The sequence below is a fragment of the Perissodus microlepis genome, chromosome 5 (assembly GCF_051167445.1).
Source record: "Perissodus microlepis isolate ML-2025 ecotype Zambia chromosome 5, ASM5116744v1, whole genome shotgun sequence".
Classification (NCBI taxonomy): domain Eukaryota; kingdom Metazoa; phylum Chordata; class Actinopteri; order Cichliformes; family Cichlidae; genus Perissodus; species Perissodus microlepis.
In genome coordinates this window covers 4191202-4216904 of record NC_140465.1, presented here as the reverse complement: position 1 = coordinate 4216904, position 25703 = coordinate 4191202, and the positions used below count along the sequence as shown (strand labels likewise).

At 41.9% G+C, this 25703-nt stretch overlaps 1 protein-coding gene across 10 annotated transcripts in view; it reads right to left on the bottom strand.

Annotated features, from left to right (window-relative positions):
- The window catches only part of iqsec1b (IQ motif and Sec7 domain ArfGEF 1b), a 232011-nt gene that overhangs the window by 23968 nt on the left and 182340 nt on the right, over window positions 1-25703 (bottom strand). Inside the window, exons 1-2 of one of the 10 annotated variants that reach the window (XM_084927439.1) lie at window positions 22160-22232; window positions 20433-21426 (exon numbers count right to left, since the gene is read on the bottom strand). The exons of 6 other annotated variants lie outside the window; for them this stretch is intronic. In XM_084927439.1, the coding sequence (XP_084783565.1) occupies window positions 20433-20509 (77 nt within the window). In that variant the 5' untranslated portion in view covers window positions 20510-21426; window positions 22160-22232. 3 more of the 10 variants (XM_084927437.1, XM_084927438.1, XM_084927440.1) reach the window with 3 other exon arrangements.

The following is a 25703-nucleotide window of genomic DNA, read 5'->3' as shown; positions in this document are numbered from 1 at the left end:
AACATTTGTTTGTGCAATTTTATTCTTTCAGTCTAGTCTTTGGACAAGTTCCAATTTGGTTCCAATTATGCTTCGCTGACATGGAAACCTTTCTACTCCTGTCCTTGCATGGTTAGTATGGAGTTTAAACAACTCTGAAAAACAGCTGTGGTGTAACTTCTCCTGAAACCACAAACTATTGTGTTCCTGTTTTGCTCTGTGTAAAACATTTAAACAAAAAAAAAAAGAAGGGTTGTGTTAGTTTGTGAACTTTGAGATGAGTGAGTCGACAGATATTTAAACACTGAGAGGAGCTACGTTAACTATTTCTCCCTTCTTCGAATCTTTAAGCTCAAGTTTCTACTGGGGAAAAAATGTGCCTAAAATTAACAATAGCTTAGCCATAGTAGTGGAATTTAGAACAAATTTGGAAGGCCACACATTCCTGTGGGATACTTTGCAATAATGTTTATTTGGCCAAGTCACTGTAATGAACGACAGTTTCTCTGTCACGTGATAACATCTCTCATTAGGGAAAACGTCCCCGCTCGCCAAGCTGGACACTCGTGCTCATTTTAAAACCACTTTCAGCATTTTCATTCCCTTCCCTGTGCACCCTCAACACATTTTTAATTTTTAAAGGAACTAATCTAATCAGACAGAGAGAGCCCTTTAATTAGACTGAAGGGCGGGCCATAATACATCTGCTCCAGCAGAGGAAGTTTAATTGGAAATATCAATTCCGTTAGATGGAAGAAGAGCTTGGCATGCTCGAAACGTGGCACCAAACTCAAACCACTTACAGCATGCTGATGTCTTCAGTTAGCTGGTTATGTTGCATGAGAATGACTGAAGAGTATGTTGCTTATATTTCAACATATATGAAGTAGTACCCCAGCAGTCAGAGAGGGAGAGAGAGATTTGTTCAGAGCAGGAAGAATGAGTGTGACAGATTTTAGAAAACACTAAAGGATCTCCTTCCTAGATAGCTCCAGTTTTCATACTGTAGTACTGTATAGGTGCATATTAATTAGAGGTTATGCATGTAGCCAATTAACTAGCAAACTTCTAAAATATAGAAGTTGCTAAAGAGATATCATAAAGATGCTGGAAGAACTGGGATTGGCACCTCCAATGTTTGAGATGCTGATGGAGGTAATTCCACTACCTCAGTTTGGTACGTGTTTGGATCAGTGCTGGACCACAAACTGAGGTGCAGCAGTGACTGTGGGGAGCATGACTGAAGCAGGAAGTACCCGGATCACTGATATTTGTTTAAGCTAAGTGTATCAGTGTTACCGTGTTGGGACTCCACTTGTGTTAACTATAATCTGGCTTCAACCTAACACACTGCTACAGCTTCCAAAATGTCAGCCAGTTGAATAATTGAACTGCTTTCATAAGAGTAGCTCTTTCTATTTCACTTATCCTGTTAGCAGTGGAACATTTCAGCCTTACGTCTGAACACCCCGCTCATATTTCAGTGATTGACAGCCATCTTATTACTACATTAGACCGAGTAACATTTCTGAATGAGTTTCAGTGCAGAACAAACACGAATGCAGTTGACAACTGACAAACGCCACGTGACATAATCCTAGAGCCTAATCCTTAGCAGAATTCCCCCAGGAGGACTCTTTGTACGGCAGGCATTTGTTTATTTGCATTGATTATTTTAGAAATTAGTTTAAGAATACTTAGTTTGAATTATATATCCATCCAACCTCTTTTCTACTATGTGTTAATAATAAATCTGATTCAACAAACAGCTGCATCTGAGTGCAGATATTTCACTGTTACTATGACAGACATGTATAATTCAGTTCCATTCAATTTTCTTTATATAATGGCAAATCACAGCAGCAGTCACCTCAAGGCACTTTCTATTGTAAGGTAAAGAGCCTATTATAATACAGAGAAAACCCCAACAATCAAACTTGGCGACTGTGGGAAGCAAAAACTCCCTTTTAACAGGAAGAAACAGGGCAAAAGACACACTAATTATTGATAACTAACGATTAAAGGGAGAGTGTGAAAAGAGGTAAGCAAAGAAGAAAGACTCAGTGCATCATGAGGTCTGTAAGATTAGTTGGGGCTGATTACTCAAGACCTTGTATGTGACGAGAAGGATTTAAAACTTAATTTTGAATTTAACAGGGAGCCAATAAAGAGAATCCCCTATGGGAGAAATGTGCTGTCTCTTTCCCTGCCAGTACTCTCAACTGAAGCCTTTTAAGGGAGGTTTTAGGACAGCCTGATAATAATTATTTACAATAATCCAGCCTAGAAATAATACATGCATGAAGCAGTTTTTCAGCATCACTCTGAGACAAGACATTGCACGTCACAGTATTTACATTTCTGTGGAAAGAAATGTAAAGAAAGTGTAATTTCCTCTTATGTCAGGGAGTCAGATACATAATACTGGGCCTTACTGCCAGATTTCACTTGGAAACAGTCAGTTTGACTGCAAATACATGCAGAAATTGGTCTGATGCCGAGATCAGAGAACTACTCTCCCTTCATGTCAAGGATAAGATAACGAGTGTTTAACAGGACTGCAAAGGTCTTACACGTAATACCCAACTTCCTGCACCGCCTGGTCTAAATTAGATGCCAAAGTTCTCTGAAATCCTCAGCATGTCTGTAACAAGCTGTAAGGAAGCATTAACATAACAGCCACCCACGTGTGTATAACACAAATCCAAACCAATAATATTGCGACAACCCCAGAAAATCACGTAAGGGCCTCGGAGTTGTTTTCTTCCCTGTCTGGAAAGTCCATCTGAGAAATGGTCCAAAGCGAACGATTTATTTACAGAGTGGCTGAATCGGTGAGACGCTCTGCACATTAGACCCGCCCTGTTTTATAAACAGCCGCTTCTTCCGCTTTCCATGATAAAACTTCAGTCTCCTGGTTCAAGCTAACATTACTCCAATGACGTCACAAATCTCAGGTTTCAGAAAACTCCACTGGAGCCACTGAAGACATTACGCAACTCTTTTCACCATTTCAAAATATTAACCTCTTCCTGACGTTTAGAGGTCCTGCCGTCCAGCAGAGGTGCCAGATGTGGTGTTAAAACGTGAAGTCTTAACACAAACAATCACACCCACATTTCCTCCAGGGTGCACCTTCCCTCTTGTTTCATTACAGCTGCCGTTTCGAATCAGAAACCCACAAAGTGCCTCAGAGTCCCATGACAGTGCATAAATTGCCGCCTGATAGAATTTTAATGATGTGTTGGTAGCGGGCGCTGGTGTGTCAGAGCAAGTGGAGGGGGAGGGAGGGCAGGTGATGCGAGGACAGTGCTGGTGTCACCACCTCCCCTGGAGACATCCTCCCTGTGCTGCTGTGTGACTTCTTCAAAAACCAGACTCTTCTCACTGTGTCACTCTGCAGTGATGAATTAATTACTGCGACCTGCCACTCACACGTTTGCCGTGCATCCACGCTGACTTGTACGTTTCATCGTGAGCTGATTAAGCCTAACTTGATGAAACCTGAGTTAGAGGGCACTGAGTTGGGAACAGTAAAAGTCAGCTGCATTCACTTGCTTGGCACTCAGTGGGAAAATCAAAGGCTTTCATGCAAAGCGGGCTTCTTCATCAGCAGCTACACCCTGGCACAAAAATCTACTTCATTAAATGCAATTCATCTAATAAGCAGTACCAGCAGTTTTGTTGGACATTTATTAATGCTTTTTCAATTGAGCTGGCAGTGGCCCCTAAATACAGCAGCTGCCATTAGTGAAATGTTCAAGCTGCATCACGAGACCCGTTCAGAGCCAAATCAGAAGCTAAGTACGTGTCCAGCAGCTATTAAAAGACTCAGAGCAAGCACGCACGCACTTACCAGCTGTATGACTCCAGCTCCAGTAAGGACTGAGTCCTGTCAGAGGCACACTGCAGACACCACATCTTACCCTGCGAGCCCCTACTCTAGACCCATCACCGCCCTGACCTCGCTTACTCCATCCCTGGGCTAAATGTTCATTTGCTGGCTGACTGTGCTGTGTTCTGACAGAGGACGGCTCCCCTCTCCTTCAACTCTTCTCCACTAAAGCTCTGGCCTCCCTTCTCGGCTTGTGAGGAGGGGCGTTCGCAGGAAGAGGGAGGGAATTCCTCCAGAGGAAAACTGGGTCGTGTGGCAGCGGGGGCACTGGTGTCCCATGGATCTGGAGGGTCTTTAGCAGGAAGGGGCAAGAAGTTAAAACTGGACAGAGAGGGAGAAAACTCTGGTGGTGAGAGAGAACTGCAGTAAGGATGAGGCCCGGGAAAACCCCCTGGATATAGCGTTTTAGCTGGAGTTTGGACTGCATTAATATCAGTTCACCTCAGTAGATCTGCCCAACGTTCAGCTTTAATCAGCACCTGATAATCAGCTCTCTAGGACTGCTGATCAAAGGCCTTGAAAGTGTGCATTAGAAGATAGTATCACAGCCACAGCTTTCCAGCCAACATTACCCAAGGAACAGCTGCTCAGCCAGCTGACTGGCTCAACCATCCTTTAAACAAATAATCCGAGTTTAGAGGGAATGTTTGACTCACAACTCTTTGCATCTTTGTGCTGATGATGTTCCCACCTCAACCACATAAACCAAAGCCCCGAGGAGGGCCCCTCCACTTCCGGTTCATGACATCATTACCTCCCCCACCAAAAAAGATGGGTGTGGACCAAAGATTATATCAACCACATATAGTAAAGCAGTGTGATAAGACAGCTAACAGTGGTAGATGTCTAACCAGGCCTCTCTGGTTACACATCTTATATCCTATTTCCCCTCAAGAAAACAAAGAATAATGGAAAATAATCCTGAATACAATAAGTCAAAGGTAAAATAAAAATAGAGTATGAGGTGAATAAGCCATTACAGAACTTAGAAAAGAGGGCAAAACGTCTCCCGTATGGAGGTTTTATATATGGTGCAGCAGAGTGCAGTGATAAGAGTTTAGCATTCATTACTGCTACCTGTGGTACACAAGGGAAGCTCAGCTAGTAGCAGAAATGTTTTCACAGCAGAAGAATATTGAACTAAAACGGGTCTGAACTGAGCTCAAGTGATGCAAAAACCTGGATAAGATCTGAAAATCCCGCAAAGTCCCCGTCACTGGCTGGGTCATTATTTATTAATTAAAGTATTCACCCCCACTGAACATCGCCGGGGGAATCTGGTTCTCCTTTAGCTTTAATCATGACTGCGCAGCTTAAGGTAGAGCAGCAGCATTTAACACTCACTCTGCTTGAATGCAGAGAGGGACAGTTGGAGCCAGCTGCCTTTGATCAGACCTTGGGTTATTTTGGTCTCTCTCATCTCTATCGTGACAGCGATTACAGTACAATAGTTAACAGAGATGGGATGTATTCTTACCTCCCAGATGAGTTTGAGACAGTGCGATAAGCTGACATGGAAGGACTCGTAAACACACTGCAGCTTGGTAAAAACGTTAAAATAATCTTAAGTGTTGCCTGCTCCATATAAAAGCAAAGTTGCTGATTGCCTCTCATTTTTCAGTTATGGAAATATGGTTCCAGCTGGATCCCTAATCTAAAACGTTAACTAATGTGAATTTCTGTGTATGGAGACGCAACAAATTTGCAATCAATGGCAAGAGATATTCACAGCTATATCACACCTAATCACTGTATTATCGCAGGCGGATTGGTACAGCTTTTGTTTTATTGCAGTCTCGATGCACCAAAGACGGTTTGAAGATGTTTGACCGTGAGTGGTTGCAGACACTATTTTAGCTGGTGTGACTATAGCATTGCTGGACCTTCAAGCTATTTCCAAGGTTGAACCATTGCTCACTTTAAGCTAACCAATTTACATCTTGATATAGTTTTCACATACTCTCTAAATTTAGCAACAAGGACATACATATAATTTTTATATTAAAATTTCAGCACAACTAAGAGACAATCAATAGTTTGTGAAATAAAATAAAATTCAAAATTTAGTACTCACTGTGTGAGCCATTAAAATACGTATGACACAACAGATCTTATTATTCATCCAGTGCTATCTACTTCTCCCCCACACCACCTTACATCAGGTTCCCCCTGTGACCTTTGAGCTACGTGAGCAGAATCACATCATCTGAATGTCTGTATGTGACAGGAATAACTCAAAACATTAATATTACAAATGTGTTGATTTACAGACATGTTGTCAGTTTTTTAAGGTAAGCTAGCTTTTCTGTGCTTACAGTTAACTCCCATTTTTCACTGCACTGGTATGTGCGTCCTCGTGTGTTTACCCTTTATTGATCCGACACAAAGGCACACGGAGGAATTCATAAAGCAGCTGGTCTTTTTCAAACAGCCGAACAGTTTCAATTGAGTGCATTCAAAGCGAGTTTAAAGAGTGACAACTCATCACAGGATTGCTCTTTTAAGGGCTTGAGTTACACACACACCTGTCACACTCTGTCTAGACTCCAAAGTGGGAACAGCAGTGCTCCTTGTACTTGTATTAATCCCTATATCACTTCCAGTTCCTCAGCGCTGAGGACGGAGGCTGTGACAGCTCTGGTCCAACTATAACGACCAGATCTTACTCTCGTCTTACACACACTTCAGTCTCCGTCTACGGCGGGCAAACCTTAGCTCTTCTCACTACCGACACCTCCTTATACAGCCAGGATGACAACATGCCACACCCACAGCTGTGACACATTTCACATACTGCACGAGACACCAGCGGGGGCAAAAATAGAGTCATTGACAGACACTACATTTTCTGCTTCACTTGGTAAGTAAATTGAGCAGTCTGTGTGAGTCGGGTACCTGGAGACAAATGTGTCTGCATGTCCACCTTCCCCAGATGCTCTGATCTGTGGTTTAAAACAACAGCAGCACTGATTAGAAGCACAGGGAGCTTACCCGGATTCAGTAGGCAGAGTCTCAGAGGAGAGCCGTTTTTCACAGGGAGAGGTGATGAATAAGTGGCATCAAATAATGAGATCATCAGCTTTAAAGATCTGGGGGCCTGATGCTTTTCCCTGTGTTAGATCATTGCTAGTTAAATAACCTGGCAGTTAGATAACCCGCATAGCAGGGAAACATTTTTACGAACACATCTGAAAAACGTAAGGAAGCTTGGTCACAGCCATGGAGCTGCTATTTTTAGTTTCTGTTTACTTCCTGTAAGTTCTATTCTGATGAGTTGCGCTTTTGCACAGAGAAAAAATAACAGATTCTGTTTCAAACAGACTCAAATGTTGCATCACTGGTTATGAGAGCTGGGCCTCCAGCTACGATTGGGTTGAAGGGCCCAAGGTTTCCAGGCCGGATAGTGGCTGAATGTTCAGAGAGTGCATCTTCTTTTTGTCTGACATTCACCAAGAATTCATCTTCTAGGGTGAGACTGTCAATGTTGAGCTCTACTGTAATTTCTGAGAACACAGAGCAGTGCCACAGTGCACTTGTGTGCTGGCTTAGAGCTTTTCAGGAGATTTCTAGCCAAACCAACACAATCCCGGCAAATCACCAGATCACTTGCCACACTTGAGTGCCTGAAAGTTGAGGCATTGTTTTGACACACTCGAGGTGATTCAGCAGGAACCATAGAGGTATGGTAGAAATAACAGCTCTTCCATTGAATGTGATTCGTGAGAATACGATCTTGAATAAGATCATACTGAATAAGAGATCTTCTAAAAATATTTTCTTTTCATTTTATCAGCAGCTGACCTCATTCGGTTACAGCAACGAATCACCTTTTTCCCCATTTTTTTCTACCAAGCTGTTTTCATACATGTAAAAATGTTTGAAGAAAATAAGTTAAAATCAAATCCTGGTGTTTCAGAGCTGCAGGGTGGGGGAGAAAGAAGGAAAACTCACTTTTCAAGGTGCTTGGAAGATTTCACAAAGAGTAAAACACAACCTTGTTTGCAGTTGCTATACAATAAGCATGGTCTGCGGTGCACTCCCTCCCCCCCGTTACCACCACAACAAAGTCTAATTCTATGGGAAACACTGATGTGACTCAGGAAGTAAAAATATTTTCAGAGTTGAGAATGTCTTTGTTATAGTTAGAAATATGAGATTATATTTGAACTGATTCTTTTTACAAGCCACTTCACTTTAATTATGGGTCAGAACTAAACGTACACAAACAGGCACCATTTCAAAAATTCAGTGGAGCCATAAAAGCTGTTTTTCCATTAACCTACACCGACTTGGAGCAGAAGCTGTAGCATATTTTCACAAGTACCAGCTCATTCCTAATTATCTCCTGTTTACAGACGCTAGGGAATACGTTCATTTAGAAGTGAAAACAAAGATCCAGGCCCTTGTGCTCTGTTGGAGCTGGTCACACCACCCACAACCCAAACTGAGCGCTCCTCAGGCCCAACCCAGAAAGCAGACAGGGCGTCTGGCTGCCCGTTCTAAAGCTGTTTGGCTCCACTTCAGCCCTGTAATCCCTGAGCACAGAACCCACCCACGTGTGGCCTTCACGGGGAGGCGGTGGCCCTGCCCTCTCAGCCTCAAGCCTCTTCATGTGAGAGAGAGACAGAGAGCGAGAGAGGGAGGATTAACTTAACTAACCGCTGGTTCTCATGCTCTGTGCTGGTCATGTTGCTCCTAGCCAGCAACAGAGCACATGCAGTGCACAGCCCACATTACTTAAAAACAAATAACATCCACATGCAAGCATCACCCATTAAAAGCAATGAAACACACACAAATACTGCAGATACAAGAGCTGGCAGATGAAAACATACTTGATGGTTTGTTGGTGTCCTTATGGAATAATATCTGTTCACGTTTATGCTCTGCTGTTGTAGCTCCTCCGACCACCACGCAGTTATTTAGCTTATCTCCTCTAATCCTCAAGCCATAACTCTTCCTCCATCCTGTATCTGAGCTGCCCATGAGCTCTAATACCAAACCGTTAACTCACAGCAGCACAGGGAGAAGTAAATATTGAGCAGCATCACAGGACGTTATTACAACCCGAGTCTTATCATGTATCGTTTCACTTTTAAGAGCTATGAACACAGTGATGGATGCTGGATCAGTGGTTCTGCAGCACTCACCAGGATACAATGTAGGCCTCTCTTAGAGAATAAAAGAAATATTCTCTTACTTTTCTCTTATGTAGAAAACAAATTAATATATTTCTCAAAAACAGTCGACGTCAGTTTTACTCAGTTTGGGATCTTCCTTGCAGAGGTCACATAATTCAATTTGATTCAATTCAATTTTATTTATACAGCGCCAAATCACAACAACAGTCACTTCAAGGTGCTTTATATTGTAAGGTAGACCCTACAGTAACACATACAGAGAAGAACCCAACAATCCTGATCCCCTATGAGCAAGCACTTTGGTGACAGTGGGAAGGAAAAACTCCCTTTTAACAGGAAGAAACCTTCGGCAGAACCAGGCTCTGGGAGGCTGCCCAGTCGTGGCAGATAGCCGATCACATAAATTCACAGTGATATGCTTGCACTTGCAACAACTTGCTGATGTTACTTTCTACATTAACAAATAAGACTTTTTAATGTAATATGACATTTAAGGGCACTGTAAAGGTTTAATCTGTAAAGTGTTTATAGTAAATGTCAAGATTATTTGACCCTGGTTGATTTATTTTTATTTTCTCATGAGTAGAAGTTTGACTAAGTTACCAATCCAACTATATTTTAAAATCTTTTCAAAGGTTTCCAGTATTACTTAAATAAAACCAAAGTTTTAATAAACCACACATATCTGTTAATCAAGCCAGACAGATTTATTCCCAGCTCTAGTAAACAAGATTTATCGCTGCCTCGGATTCTAAAATCAATCAGTGTCACTCTCGGGTATAAGTCCGTGCATGGTGTTAACTTCTACTTTATGTATGTGCGTTCCAAAACAGGGCTGAGCTTTTAGAACCGCATCCTATCTTCAGTATTTGTTGTTGTAATGTCTGTGCATTCAATCCACCCAAACCATGATGCTATCAGGTGATTCAAGACAGGAAGTATTTTTCAGATGTCCCCCACAGATGGTGATGCTGCCTCGTCATTCTTTCTTACAGATTTTTTTCCATTAAGAAAAACAAAAGAAAAAACAATCAGATTTCATCCAACCAAATGATAGTAGATAACATTTACCGAAGCTCATCGTGTCGGTGTCTCACACAGAACACATGGCAGATCCTGACACGTTTAGTTTGCAGTAAAAACAGATGAGCATCTTGCAGTAGCGTCAACCTGAGGCACTCTCTGTAAAGCTGCTGCTGCTTCATTAGTATTCATAAACATTTTTCTATTCCAGGCAGAGCGGCTGGCTGAGTGTGCTCAGTCTGAGAATGGCTGGACACTGGCTATGCGTGACGCGAAAATGCAAAAGTACCAAGGGGAATAAAAAAAACAAGGCGCACTGACTTCAGATAAACTGAAACAGGATAGGAACGCGGTTCACAACAAGGACGCTGAAACACTCAGTCCGCACTTTACTGGGACAATTTTGACTTTCCAGATCTTTCCTCATTTGCCTTGTGCATAAAAGCAAATTTTATTTCTTCCAAAATTTTTACCCAATCCAGTTATTGTTCATTGGTCAGTTCACAGCAAATCAAAGTGTAACTACTAACAACCAGTGGTGTGCCTATCATCATTATTAACTGTGCTTCTTTTTGAAATTCTTATCTAAAGTTCTGATGTCAGGTAGCATACTCACACAAGTTTCAACCTATAAAAAGTTGCTGCATATGAAACTAACATCTGCTACCTTGTTCCACTAAAGCCTTGCATTTTTTGTATGTTATGATAATGTTGTTTTAAAATGAACAAGTCTTGGAAGAAGAGAGAAGAGGGAAAGTCAAAGTTTCAACCCACTGTGGTTTGGTATTACCCACCTTAAAGGTTCTAACACTAACTATCAAATGGCTTGAGACTGTATAAAATCGAAAGCAACAACGGCTAAGCAAACACCCTAGAAGTGATTCAGTAGACTGAGCTTTGGTATTCAGTAACCTCTGAATGTGAAAGTTGCTTCCTGGCACCAGGTGCGTCAAACTAGTGAAATGGGATTTAATTCTAGGTGGAGCAGAGACGCGCTGCCAAGTTTCCTTTTCCCTGAGGCTTCCACACACTTATGAAGAAGCTGTGTCCTTCTGTTGCAACTTTTAACTTAGCTTTTATAGACTGCACATTTACACCCTTTACAGGCAAATTAAATATCAGTTTGCATACAGGTAATAAACACTGATAAGTGAAATTCTGAAAAACTGCATTGTAGTGTCTGCAGAATTTGACTGGTTGGTGTGAATGCTGTTGGGATAAAGGGCATAAAGGGCAACAGACATGGATGGATGGCTAAAACAAAGGACGTCACATACAAGACTGACTTTCAAGTCTTTTCCCATTTTCAGTCGTTCTTTGGTTAGTTTTAGGCAATAGAACTACAAAGTCAAGTTTAGTAAAAGGTTATGGTTTAGATTTTACAAACTGAAGACAAACTTCTTTGCTTTCTGCCAGGCCACAGGAAATGAGAGAAACTGATGACGGCTGAATGCCCTTCACGGGTCCCCCAGATCACCTCCCCTTTCTCTTTATGTCCCTTCTCTACTATCCATTGCTCATCGCTGGCACCGAGTGGGCAGCACTGCTGCCAAAGTGACTGATGGGCAGCACCCTCCGCTGTCTGCTCTGAGCAGGACCATCAGGCCAAAACTATGCAGTCTGAGATCCTGGCTGAGCGGTCATGACAGGTTATGGATTTGCCTGCTGCCCCTGCTGGTTTCAAGGGCATTTTATCCAAGGGAAACGATTCAGAGGCTCAGGAGAAGCACCTGTACATCATCTGCTGCAAGACACAAATGATGGAGGTGGTAGTGGTGGAGTGGGGGTGTGTGGGTGCTCTATTATCAACCAGGAGAAGAGACGAAACCCATCTGGTTCAGGCCTAACAGGATAGTTCCCAAAATGTCACAGAGTATACAGGACAAGAAATGGAAATAATAAGGACCTTAAACTAACAAAGAAATGAAATGTCATTCCGTGTTAAAGACAGAAAATGAAAACAGAAGAGAAAATACGTTCTCTGTGAAGCACGCATGCTGTACGACTGTTGACACGAAGAAAACCAAAGACACCAGAGGTTTAAAGACAAACTCCAGCCACGGCAAGATTACGCTGAGAACATGAACCTACCTTCATTGGAGAGAAGCAGGACAGAGGCCTGTCTCAACCTAGGGTGACCCAGCTAGACTGTTCATTGACAAGTCCAGACAGCCTGTGGCAGCAGGGCACCGGCTGACGCTACTACTACTCTACACCGACAGACTTCCAGAGAAGCACGGCTCTAGTTCTGGTTAGTGTGAGTGGTAGACGGCTCCTTTCCCGCCCCCTTTTCTGTGATGTAGAACATACACACACATACACACACTGAGGCTGTGAAGGACAGGCAGCACCTCTGTCTATACACGCTGGCTTTGGGCGCTGCTGATGTTGGCATCTGCAATAAAGACCGCCTTTCTCTTTGCTGTGCACTCCTGCCTTCCCGCTGGAGTTTTCACCTCTGCCAAGGAGAGCTGCAAGGCTGAAATGGAAGAAAGGTTGTATGACGGCATTGTGCCGCCTGTGTGTGCCTGCCTGTCAGGGGAAGGGAGTGGCAGCCTGGTGTGACACACTCAATTACACTGGCTGATTGGGGATTATTTTTGGCTTCTACTGGCACCCTAATAAAAGCGAAACACTATACTGCGTTTTCTCCTATAATTACCTCTTCCACTCGTTGCATTAGTTGACCATCATTCATCTGACATCAAATTACCCTGTTTTATTTAGAGGAAAACATGCTATCACATAACCAATCTTTTTAAAGTGCAACATATGACACCAAGAGTCCCCTTTGCCTCCTGTCAACTGACACCCTGTGCGAACTTCAAGAAACAGGGAAGTAGTTCAGTAGGAGTGGCAGTAAGTTAGAGTTATCAGCATTTCTGGAACAGCACATGGTAACTTGCGTGGTTTGCGAGTAATAATGGAGTTTCCATTCTTAATCTAATTGCAGATAATTAAGTATTGATAATCAGTGGGGCGAGCCACAAAATAGCTTCACGGCTTATCCATCTGGAATGCCCTAAAAGTACTTAGACAGAAAAAAAACACGGCTGATTACTACCATATTTTGCCAGAAGACAACAAAATCCTAAATCCACACTAACTACCGAAAAGTTGCTTCTAGCATTTTACTGACCTGAGTAGACTTTTCATTTTTTTAAAGATCAGGCTTGAAAAAGCTGGGACGGCCTTTTCTTTTAGAATGAAGAAAGTCCCACGTAAAGATGGTTTAACACAAAGATTAAGACATTACAAGCTGCACTGCAATGGGATGAAATTGTACATACTTCCTGTATCTTCAGTAGGCACAGCTGGAAGTCTTGTAAACATTACATGGATAGAATAAAACAAAATTGAGTTGTGTACTGTATGCTGTTATCAGTAGAGGTAAATGGGTTTTATAGGCGTCCTTGTACTATACTGTATTTTTGATTTTTGGAAGCGATATGTGCGTTCATGTCCAGTTTGAATTGAATAGACAGAAGAATCTGCCACTAGTCTACTGAAGGGGCAGGGAAGTGGCAAAATCCACCAGACACAGATCAAGTGCAACCTGAAGAAAACAAAGAAAACCAATGCACACGTTCATAAAAGTTCCTAAAACTGCAGTTACTCTTTTGGCCACTGGAGGCTGGCACTAAAAAAAGCCAACCCGATTCGAGTACCCAAATGCCCAACTTTACAAATTCATAAAAATGCAATGTTAAGGGATTTCTTACCTGTTTGATTTTGTTAAAGATTAATCAGACAGATAAGTTGATTACTAGGTCTCTTTCTCATTGGGACCGCTTGACTGCATTTGTCATGTTGGTACCTTTAGTTGTTCTTTTAATGGGATAAACTTGAGAATTTCCTGTGTGGTGCAGGCCATTCAAGAAGTCTGTTCTTTCAGTTTCAGTGAAATGCTAGTATATTATTGGTCTGTTACTTAGTACTATCTACTTCTATGTGCTGTAGCTAACTAACTAAGCTTGCTAGCATTGAGTCCAGAAACTAAATGCTATTTTCATCATTTATATGCAGTTTATGACACAGATATATGCAGTGACTTTAAGATACAATGTTTTGTTTTTCAACCATTGTCTATATCCGACCGTGACCCCTTTAGAAAATGTTTCACGATATCTTGTTGTTGTTTTTTTGCTGAATGCTGGTGAGCTAGCATGTGATTTAGTTAGCTGTTAGATTAAATGAGGTCCAAAGAATGCAGAATGAGTTTTATTACTGCCTACCAATAAAAGTAATGTGTTTTACTTTTACAACTGACCCCACCTCTGTCAAGTAGACTAGCCAACTCTAAATCCTCCACACACACCTTGTATCTTGCATTTAACCTGTGTAGAAACAGAAAACAAGATTCTAGATTAACAGTCAGGCAGCTATCCAGTTTGGATGAGTGACCACCAAGTTCAAATAGAGCTAAGTGACTTCTGAATGTTCTCAGAGCTTTGGTTAGCAAGCCAGCGAAGAACATAACAATGTTTACATAAGACAACTCCAGATTTAAAGATGCAGCTACAACATCAGCAGCAATTCCAACTAGCATCAACAGCTACGTTCACTGAAAATAGCATTAATCGTCTGTATGTCTAATATTAACATCTGTTTGATGATCTGAAGCATCTAAGTGGGAGAAATAGCACTTTCGTATTGTACTGACCCAAATATATGTGTATTTTTTTAATTTTCTGATTTGCATTGAATACATGTGTGTGGTCTTTACACAAAGACCTTCAAATAAAGCTAGGTGAATTCTCAAGGTACTCAGACCTGTTAAAATGTTAGCTAGCCAGCTAAAAGCATAAACATCAGTTCCACCAACAGTCAGCAGCCATGTTCAGTCAAAACAAGTGTAATAAATCCTCAGACAAAACAGCTACAAGAAATATACAGTACAGTAAAAGACCCTCATTCTTTTTTTCTGTTCTCCAGACAGAAACTGAGCTTATACACCATCAGCCACTCTACACTCATTTAAAACTATTGCTGCAGTTCAATCATATAACTCCCATTCACTGCCTCAGCTATAGCCTAATCCGTAATACTTCAAAAAGCAATCCACCATATGTTAAAGTCAATCAGTATAATTTATTTCCCATTAATTTGCTGATACAGGCTTTGAAATGGCTACTTTCAATCATGCTCTGCGGCATGTACTTGTTGTTAAGCCTTTAAACATTTCATTTGCATTCGTGATGTATGTTGCCAGGCGCATTTTGTCCTGTACATTTGTGTAGCATAAGTAATTGGCCAGCTGGCCGAGCTGTCGATATTAGTTTTAATGAGCAGGACAAAGAGGTCCAACATGCATACCAACATATACACTGCCAGTTAGGTAACAGAGGCAAGCGCAAATTTATTTTAATGCCATTCAAGACAGCACATGCTGAAAAGACTCAGCCAAGCAGAGGTCAACCAGGGGCCGCTGAAAATGCTTACTCTTTCCCAAATAGATCCATACACTGATGAAAGGATTTTTGGTTCACTCCTTCTCCCCGAGAGATCCATTCTCCTCACCTTGAACGCTTCCTCTTCAAATGGGAACGCTGCTAACCTTTTGAACCAGCACTTCCTCTACAAATCTACACGCCAAGGGGCCCCTTTTCCACAGTTCGCTCTTACTCTAGCATGTCTGAAAAGGAAACCTGAAACACTTCAAAACATGACAAATCTGAGCAGGCAGACTGGGTGGTGTTAAAACATGCAAGTACTATACTACTGGTGACATACAAGTACAAAAAAATCACTGTAGAATAAATTTCAGTGAAATATGATTTGGACAGTTAGAAGTTATTTCCCTAAGCTAAACAAAATATGGATGTCATGAAAAGGAAGGAGATGGAATTGTTTTTAAGAATGAGAAGGTGAACAGCACGATATATCAAAAAGAAGAGGAAGGAACATTTTTTGTATTCTCTTCCACTCATCATTTCCTACACTGTTGTGGGCCTCAATCTCAAGAACTATCAAAAGCTTTTTAGTGAAGTGAGCATCACGTGTCCCTAGAAACGATTTGTCAACTAGTGTTCTGAAGTGTTTGGTGGAAAAAACAGACTGTGAGGTACCGATGACTAGTGGCTGTTTTCTAAAAAAAATCCTACTGAGGTGGATTCCCAGCAGCAAGAATTCCCAGAAGACAATCATCTTTGTCTGTCTCCTGAGACTATGAATACACCATTTGAATATCTTTCCAAGCAGGCAACTGAATGGCCTGATAAGACCTGTAGGTTTGAACACGAGGAATCTATTTGAAAATCCATATTCAATGAAGGTCACCTACTTGATGTAGAGCACAAAGCACATGGCTGAAATTATTTGCCTATCTGACCTCAGTCTGCCTTAAGAATCACATCAAGCCTCATTTGAGAAATAACAAAAATTAGTCTGCAAATGAGCCGCTATTTGCTTATCATGAAATTCCAACAGCTCTAATAAGTCTTTCTTTTAAGCATTACATCCAGCGGTACATCCTCTCTCTTCACATTCCAGCAATTGGAAGCTGACTAACTGCACCTCTGGAAGTGTTTTCCTTGAGTAGAAATGTGGAAAATCCAGCTGCCAAGCCACAGTCACCATGGCCAATCTGGTGCAGACCTAGAGTACAAATGGAAAAAAAACAGTTCCAACTTTTCACACCACATGCTGTAGACTCAGGATACACTGTACTTTATAACTCAACAATAACATTTCAACTAACTCAGAGAAATGACAGGGTGCAAGGGGACAGAGAACATGAGATATTACAATTCATGATCAGTGCATTAATTCCCAGAGGGCCAGTAAGTTACTTCAGCTTAAGCATCTGTTTATTGAATGTTTGGTTTTTGTTTATGTGGACAAATGAACCGGGATAGAACCACATGGTTCACACTGACACAGGGATAGATAATCTTAAGCAGCACACAAAGCGTGTGAGGAGATTTTCCACTGATCCTAAATGCAAAGCACACAATCGTATTCCCATTTTCCTTGGCGAGAGTACAGGAAAAGTATGCCCGCTATGAAAGCTCCATTCACTTTATGTTTGTAACAACACAGAGGTACAGTGTGGATTTATTTGAACCATTAAACAGTCACAAAAACAAGCTTCATTTGTATGTCTTTACAGTGTGTTTGCACATTTTGAAAGCCACGAACAGAAGAAGTTTATGAATGTCTTTTGTTTTGTTCTTTTTGTTTGTTTTTTGTGCCATATATGAGTTTAGGTTCATTTAGGTTTGGGTAAACAAACACCCAAGTTTTATTTTTAATATTTGCTGTTTTATTTTTCCCACGCTTTTCTGGACTTTGATGAACAGTTTTCCTAAGACAATTTACACTTTCATGTAGGGTTAGGATTAGAACTAGGGTTAGGGATTAAGGGAGACTTAGACCACGAGCATATCAAAAACAGATCAAATGGAGGAATCTCCTTTGCAAGGTTACACACCCAACAAGAAAAACACAGTCATATGAAGAAGAAAGTTTACACAGGAGTCTGCATGGTCCGCAGAAACCTAAGCATACTGTTACTGCTTTCATTTCTCAACATGACTGAAATGCTGTGTCAGGACCATAAGAGAGCTGTGCATGTACAAATCCCTGCAAATGTCAATGAACTGAAGCAACATGGCAAAAACAAGATTGCTCCATAGTGAGGTAGAGAAAATGATACAGAACAATGGGATATACTATATTTTTCACAGGACGACACAGAGTAGGGTAAAAACTTTCTTTTTCACTTGATTGTCACTCCCCCCCACCCCTTAAACCACCCTTTATTTAAAGGCCTGATTTCATCCCACAGGAAACTGTCAGCCTGTTACAGCATGCAGAATACTCATTCCTGTAGTGGATTTGCCATTCTGCATCAAAAATGCGTTGTAACTAACGACACTGCTTGTTGCAGTAGTGAAACTAAATCACTATGACACACAATCGTTCACAATTTAGAGCATCTCAAGAACCCCTGTTATAGCTGCTGACAGTAATTGTGGTAATAATAGGAAGAGACGAGGTGAGCACCAGCATAATAATCCCCTGCAGCCTTTCCCTGCCACATGTTATTGGGCTTTATGGCAGCCTGTTGACACCAATCCTAGAGACTCAGTGGACCAATGCTGGGCAGGCATAAACAGGCTGTAATCTCTATGGCAGACTGGCTGGAACCATACGTCTTATCACTGGGCATTTGAGAGGTGGAGAATTGTGTGTATACAAAGACTTGTACTTTCGTCTAAACAGTAATGCCCACATCCTCAGGTATAACGTAGAGGCAATCAATTAGTAACACAACAATCTGAAGTGCACGGCCACCATAAGGCCATTTGTGTGCCTGTTCTCTAGAACCATGCAGGGGTCAAAAGTCACGAGTGGTCGTCAAGCACGGCAATAAAAAAGACAACAAGAATGGGAAATTGTGGTGGTTCCAAAACATGACGGCTTGGACTTGAACAAGTTTGGGCTGAAATGTTCCCTTCACAGTGAGCCTGCACCAGTTTGGAGTGAAAGGCCTGTCTCACCCTGTGCATCACGCTCCACCACTGAAGGACATCTTGTGTGCATAAACTGGCAGACCACATGCTTTGACCAAATGGTCAATGACACTCTGCGAATGAGAAAGGTTGGACTGTGCATATGCAAAAATGTAAAGAGTAACTATAATCTAAAAAAAATCTCTCAACATTTCTATTCAGGATTCTTTGAGTGATATCACTCTAGCATTCTTGCTGCACATAATTCACTTGACCAAACACAAAGAGGGCAACTCAAATTTAAAGATGAGAACAAATGTGGCTCTGATGACTCTGTGCATCAGATTTTGGATTCCATTCAACCTCAGCAAACTCCAATCAGAATCATTATCCTGGAGTGGAGTCTCCTTGGAGTGATAATGACTGATGGGCCAGCAGAGTGAGCCTCTGTCCGGCCGGCTGGGCCCATACCTAATGCCTTTCAAATCATATGCAAGATGAGTCATCAGGAGCTTGTCAAAGCTTCCTGGCTCCTTTTCACCTCCTTTGATTCGTCCTCCTCCTTCTGATGAGCCTGTGATTTATCGAGCACTCGCTGATGTAGTTTGCATTAAAAAACAGCCTAAACCCTTCTGCGTGCTTCACTCTTGGAGTGATTTGGATGCGTTCTCTTCTCAGAACACTTATGGCACCATCCGCTTTATTTTCTGCACCCGAGCTGCAGATTCAAAGCAGGCAGGAAATGTCTTCCTAAACGTTGGATAAGGCAACAAATTTCCTGTTTAGCAACAGCTGTGATGCACTGAATCTAAACCCTAAAAAAAGTGTAGAGTCACAAACATTCTCATGAGTGCAACACAACGGCAGAGCTCAACCCATTTTAATTCATAACCCTAGAGGATTTCATCATTGTAGAATTATCTGATACCAAGCAGCTTAATGCTGCATAATCTACCCAACCTGAAAATCCTGCCCCTGAGGACAGAAACCAAGAACCGAAAAAACAGTTCTGGCCTCAGAGCCTGAAAGCCCTGGATGTGGGCTGTCAGGCTACATACAGGAAAAAAAAAAATCACACAAGTTAGACGTAATCCTGTGCTGCGGGCCAAAGCAGGATGAATTAATATTGAATTAATATTATTAAACCGTATTAAGACATGCAAGCCAATGAGTACTGGTACAAGGCAGAGGGGAGTGACTGCTGAGGACCCTCCATCTCATTTGCAGTAATGGTTAGTATGGCACAGGAGCCTGTCCACTTTGTACACTGAATGCTGTCTAGGTCAGCAGAGAGAAGCCTGATGTAATGAACTATTCCTGGGTCTGTTTAAATGATCAATAGGAATTCATCACACGGACGCCTGCGCTCAGCAAAAGTAGAACCGGGATGCAGCAGAGTTAAAGACAACACCAAAGAGAAAAAACATCAACAACAAGTGCACAACCCCTGGTTTGCAAGGCTGCTCGGAGGACACATCTGCCTCTGCATAGAGGGAGAGCAGATGGGGGGGAGAGAGAGAGAGAGATAAAGGACAACAACAGTCCAGGCGCTGTCTGAGAAGTTGGACTGTCCCTTCAACCCCAGTTTGCTACAGCGAGCAGCAGGCAGCAAACATCAGCTGCCATGACATCAGACTATTCGAGAGAGATGGGAAGAGGGAGTGATGAGCGAGAGTGGAAGTGGTGGGGCGTAGGGTGGGGGGTGGGCACAGTGCATTTGCAGCTGCTGCAGTCATCCCTGCCAGACACCTGCTCAGGCAGCGGGTGTAAACAAGATCATACGTAGCCCGCAAGCACTCTCTTTCTCCGTCTCTGCTCTCACCTCACACACACTCCAAAGATTAGAAAAGAAGAAAAAGCAGTCACAGCCAGGCCAATATGCAGGTATGACATGACAGAAAATGAAAATAACAGAAGCACGAGGAGAAGCAGCCCTACCGGCAGGGAGAGACAGCGAGCAGCCCGGCATATGGTCGACACTGGCAGCGTGAAGGCAGGGGACCATCCTTCCACATTCACCTCCAGCTTCAGAGAGAGAGAGAGAGACAGCTCGGGCCCTGCTGTACTCTGAGTCCCCTCAACACCACCACCACTTTCTGTCACTCTCTCAGCATAGCCCCTCCTCTATTCCCTTTCTCTAACTCTCTGTTTCTCTCTCTCTAACCCCCACTCACTCCCTCCCTCTCAGTGGAGTTGTGTGTCCAGCCTGACGCAGCCCGGCAAGTCCTTGCCGCTCGCTGGCAGCACAGCAAGGTCAAGGTTTTTCTCTGCACCTAGTCCTTCACACTGACAGAGAGCGAGAGAGAGGGAGGCAGCACTGAGACCTGAGTGCGTGCAGCCTTTTCATGCACCGGCTTATTCTCCTCTCTGGGCGAATGTGCGGTAATTAATGAGATGAACTGCTCTGAGTTTGATTGCAGGGAAACATGCAGACAGCAAAGTGGGAAATAAAGAGGCGTAAACATCAGTGATTCTTCTGGGAAAATGGTGAATTTTATCCCCATGTCTGAACAAGAAATGATCTGTTTTTGCTGAGTAAGCCTCTGAGTTTGATATTGTGAAGATTTTAGACTGACAGTGATGCCAATAACTGATAGCTTGCTTGGAGAAAAAAAGTGTATATTTACTCCATTGAGCCAAAACAAAAAAAATATTACCTCCATGTTGTATGTGGGATCAATCAGCAGGTATAAAGATATGACTGAAAAAGGCAGGACCCAAACTGCAAAGTTCACATGATGGTAACGACAGTAGAGAGACCACATTCTGACGGTGGTGTGACTTACCATCAACAGCAGCAGGATGTTGGAGGAAGTGTTGGAATAAGTCTCATCCCATTCTAAGTCACAGCTTACATGACCTATAGGATGTGCTGCTAATGTCTTGGCACCAGATACATAGAGGAATCTTCGAGGCCTGGACTCTAGGAGACCTGTGATCGGTTAGAGGTAATTTGGCTGCATGCAAAGACTGACAGCATATTAGCTACTTAGGTGGTCAGGATGCTTTGGCACATTGGTAACCTTTTGTGATTTGACCAATTTTAAATGCTTTTATTTAAGAACTTTGACTATTTGTGGATTGGAATGAAGTGGTACTTAAAAAGCCATATTACCTTTTTCACATGCATTTGTGAATCCACGCACTTGAGCAATTTATCTACCTTGTATTACACTCATGGCAAATTTTGAATTACCAGATAACGTAACAACTTAACTGTGGAAACTCACAGAGAAACACACAGAAAGGCCCTCACCTACCAGGAGGTTTGAACCAGCTGCCTTCTAGCTGTGAGATAATGCTACTTTTTGGATAATAACCCAAAGTATCTGAATTGAAAATACCTCCAAATCATTACTAAAGTTAAGTACTACCATTAGTACTGACTTTGAGCTCTACTTGGTTTCTATGCTTAGCTGAAACCCATTACTACAACACCACCACCATCAACAACAATAACACAGCAGCATGGCATTAAGCCAATGGTCTAAATTTAGCTAAAACTGTGAGGTGATAAGCACTGCTGAAGCTGACAAAACTGGCTGAAAGGTGGTGATGAAGCACGCAGTCCTGTATCTGACAGACGATGGAAGTCAATTAAACAGACTAACAGAGAGAAGCTTTCTTTTTTTAAATGAAGGAGCTTCTAAGAGTGTACGACTCACTGTTTCGACAACGAACTGCAGCTGGCATGGAACGGCATTAATATCCTGAGCTCGTTTCTCTGTCCACTTGCTGAAAGTTTGCCAGGGGTCATGCCCTCTTCCAAGACTGGCACTCACAGGCTTGTGGCCACTACTGTTTATACAGCGAGGCCACGAGAAGTAGACACAAGGAGAGAGTGGAGACTACTTACTGTGCTCCTATCACTGGGCCTATAGGATTACTAGTAATGGGATTTCCCACTAATGGCTCCTCCTGACAGGTGGCGTCCCAGTTTAGATCACATCACCTAGGTTTAAATATTTCTCTTCCATGTGCTGCCAAAAAAAAGAATCTGCCTTAGCTGTTTACACCAGCGTGTTCCCTGCAGCGAGAATAAAAATAACTACTAGTAATTCAAATAATTCATTCTGCAAACAAGTGACACCGACATGACAGCACCTTGAAGAAAGCCAGATTACTGAATCAAATCATGTTTTTAGTTTGCTTTTTCTAAAAGATAAAACTCAAGACAGCAAAAACAGAAAGACAGGGCAAAAGGGTGGATTTGGAGTACATAGACCTACCTATGTAGTGCTAACAGGCTAATATAATGCTAGGATTTTAGTCAGAAAACCTGAAGCATGGATGAGTTTAACCCCACAGCAGGTCAAATTATTTCCACTAAAATGCTCCAAAAGCCACAAACAGCATTACACAAGAGAGAGGTCGAGTTCAGAGAGGTATTAGCTGAGCTAACAAAAACCTAGCAGGATCCCATCTGACACTCAACGGAGCTCGAATATAATAATGCACAAATTCGAGCCTGAACAAGTTTAAGAATAACCCCTATGAGCTTTCTGTGGGGAATGATGCAGTCAGCCTCACAGCAGCTATTTCAACTTCCACACTAGCTTCATTTCTCAGTCTTAGAAGTTGCTGTTCAGTTAGGGAAACACTGTATGTGCTCTCATATTAGCTTTAACAACACTAACTGAATTCCACCAGTCACAAGCACAGACTGCATAAAAAGATATGGAATAAGCTCTGGGTCAGAAACATTGATTTGATTTTACATGTCCATCTAATGTATATCAGAATATCTGTTTTAAAGAGACACTCATGAGTTGCTTTTAGCACCTTTCTCTTGAGCAAATGTAGTTTTTGTGTTTCCACCATTTCTAGTGGGACAGAGTTGTAGCAGGCAGCCCTGAGATTTCCTCGACAATGTTATGCTTTCCTCACGTGTCTCTTCTGCAGACAAAGTTAACTAAGATACACCTTGTCTGGCTGGTTGTGTCTCAGGCAGGGAAGGGAAGGAGAGGGAAGGAAAACAAAGGGGAGACGGAGAAAGTCAACAATAGCTAGAGGCTACGTCATAATGTAATGGCGCTAATGAGGATAAAGGAGCTTGTTATCGTTTCTCCATAAGCCTCTGAAAGCAGGACAGCCTGTGACATCACAGGCATCAGCAGCAGCGTTTCAAATGTTGCAGAGCAAACCAGAGGAAGAGCACGAAGAAAGCCACAGAGATCTTTCAGCCTTTTAAATCTAGCTGGAAAAGGCTGATAATTTTAAAAAAGTGCAATTTTTAAAAAGTATATTTTTTTAGTATATGGTAACACTTTCCAGTTTGAATCCAGTTTAAGTTTCTATGTGCAAGAAAGAGGCTCCTATTTATGTGTTTTATGTATAAAAAAAATAATGTAGCTCTGACTTCAGATAGAAGAGATTCTTGGATGAGTCGCTATTGTTCCTTGTCCTATTTGCCAGTTTGAGGAAAAATTCAGAGCCAGTGCCTGATCTGGGACCACAAGATGGTAGCGAGACCTGCTATGGTGTGTGGTTCAGAGATGGTGGAACTAACAAAAAGTCATGGGGCTGAGCTGGAGGTGGCAGAGCTGAAGAGGTTAAGATGTTCAGGTTTCCAATCAGAATGACCAAGACCCCTGAAGGGAGCAGGTGAAAAAAGTAGAAGCAAAAGTAGAAGAAGAAAGGAGGAAGAAGAAACCTGATCTGAAACCACTCCACCAAGTCTTGACTATCTAAGTACTGCATCATTTTAGAGCAGCTTCACTTACAGTTTATAAATCTCAACAAACAGTGCCCCCAGAGTGTCAAGTCACTATATGCAGCAGCAAGTGCTCAGTGGCTAAGTTCTGGGTCTGGGCTGTAAGACTAGTTACATGAAAATTAACCATATGGCAGTTATACATATTTGGTTTTACAGCTCTGTTCAAAGACTTCCACACCTATCCAATTTCATACCCTGAAGGCCAAAATACAGGGAGATAAGCAACAAAACTCCCTTTAAAAATAGAGCAGATATCAACAACCACACAGCAAAATCTCCAGTGTTAAATTAACACTAGAGAGTGTCTATACGGGTCCACACCTCTGAGTGTTAAATACAACACTGTTGAGTGTTAAATTAACACTTTTGACAGTGTTATATGTTTAAAAGTAACCTAGTCAGTTTTGAAGATTAACAAAGACTAACACTGAGCAGTGCTGATTTTCTAACACTGGAAAATAACTCAAAATGTTAGAAATATTCCAGTGTTAGAAAATCAGCACTGCTCAGTGTTAGTCTTTGTTAATCTTCAAAACTGACTAGGTTACTTTTAAACATATAACACTGTCAAAAGTGTTAATTTAACACTCAACAGTGTTGTATTTAACACTCAGAGGTGTGGACCCATATAGACACTCTCTAGTGTTAATTTAACACTGGAGATTTTGCTGTGCATGATATGACATAGCATGAATAATATAAAGGGTTGAGGTGGGTTGCAAAGCACCTTGGAGTGACAGCAGCCACCGTGCTAAACTGGCCTGAAGCAGCCAGCACTACGCTTCATATGAAATTAGCCAATCATCATTTTTGCACAGTAAGACTCATGATCACAGGTTTGTGATGAATAAATCCAAACATTAGCCGATTAGCAACGCGCTGATTTTTTACATTTTATTTGATATATTTTGTGTAATATTTTCGGATTTCTAAACTTTGGATTGAATTAAAGAAAAGAAATGTGAATGCATCATCTCAGAGTTGAGAACAGAATTACTGCAGGCATTTATTGAATACAAAGATTAATCCAGACACAAATAGGCAGGTTAAAGTTTATGTTGGCCGACCATTTTTAAGCTTAGTGTGAATGTGTTTAAGTGGAAGGCATTTACACAGAAAATGAGAGTTTATTGTATCCAGCCGACTTCTGAAAAACGGCCTTGAATGCATGACAACTAATGTGCGGACACAGAGTGATCTCAGAAACACGCGAGAGAGTGGAATAGAAGTAAAGTCAGTGCCATACAGAAGAAGATCAAGGAAAAGTTTTAGGCGTGACATCCTTGAGACAGCTCAGACGGGGTTTGTAATTAGAGCTGGGCAGATGTAGGAGTTACATAACAGAGGTACAGCCTTGAGAAATAGTTGATGTAACAGAGCGTTTTAAATGATCAAGACTGGTTTCTCTGAAGCTCCGGGTTCACACTATGGTAACAGTGCTTCGGAACATAGTAGCACAGTGTAGTCCACTGAAGCGTACACTGCAAGTACTT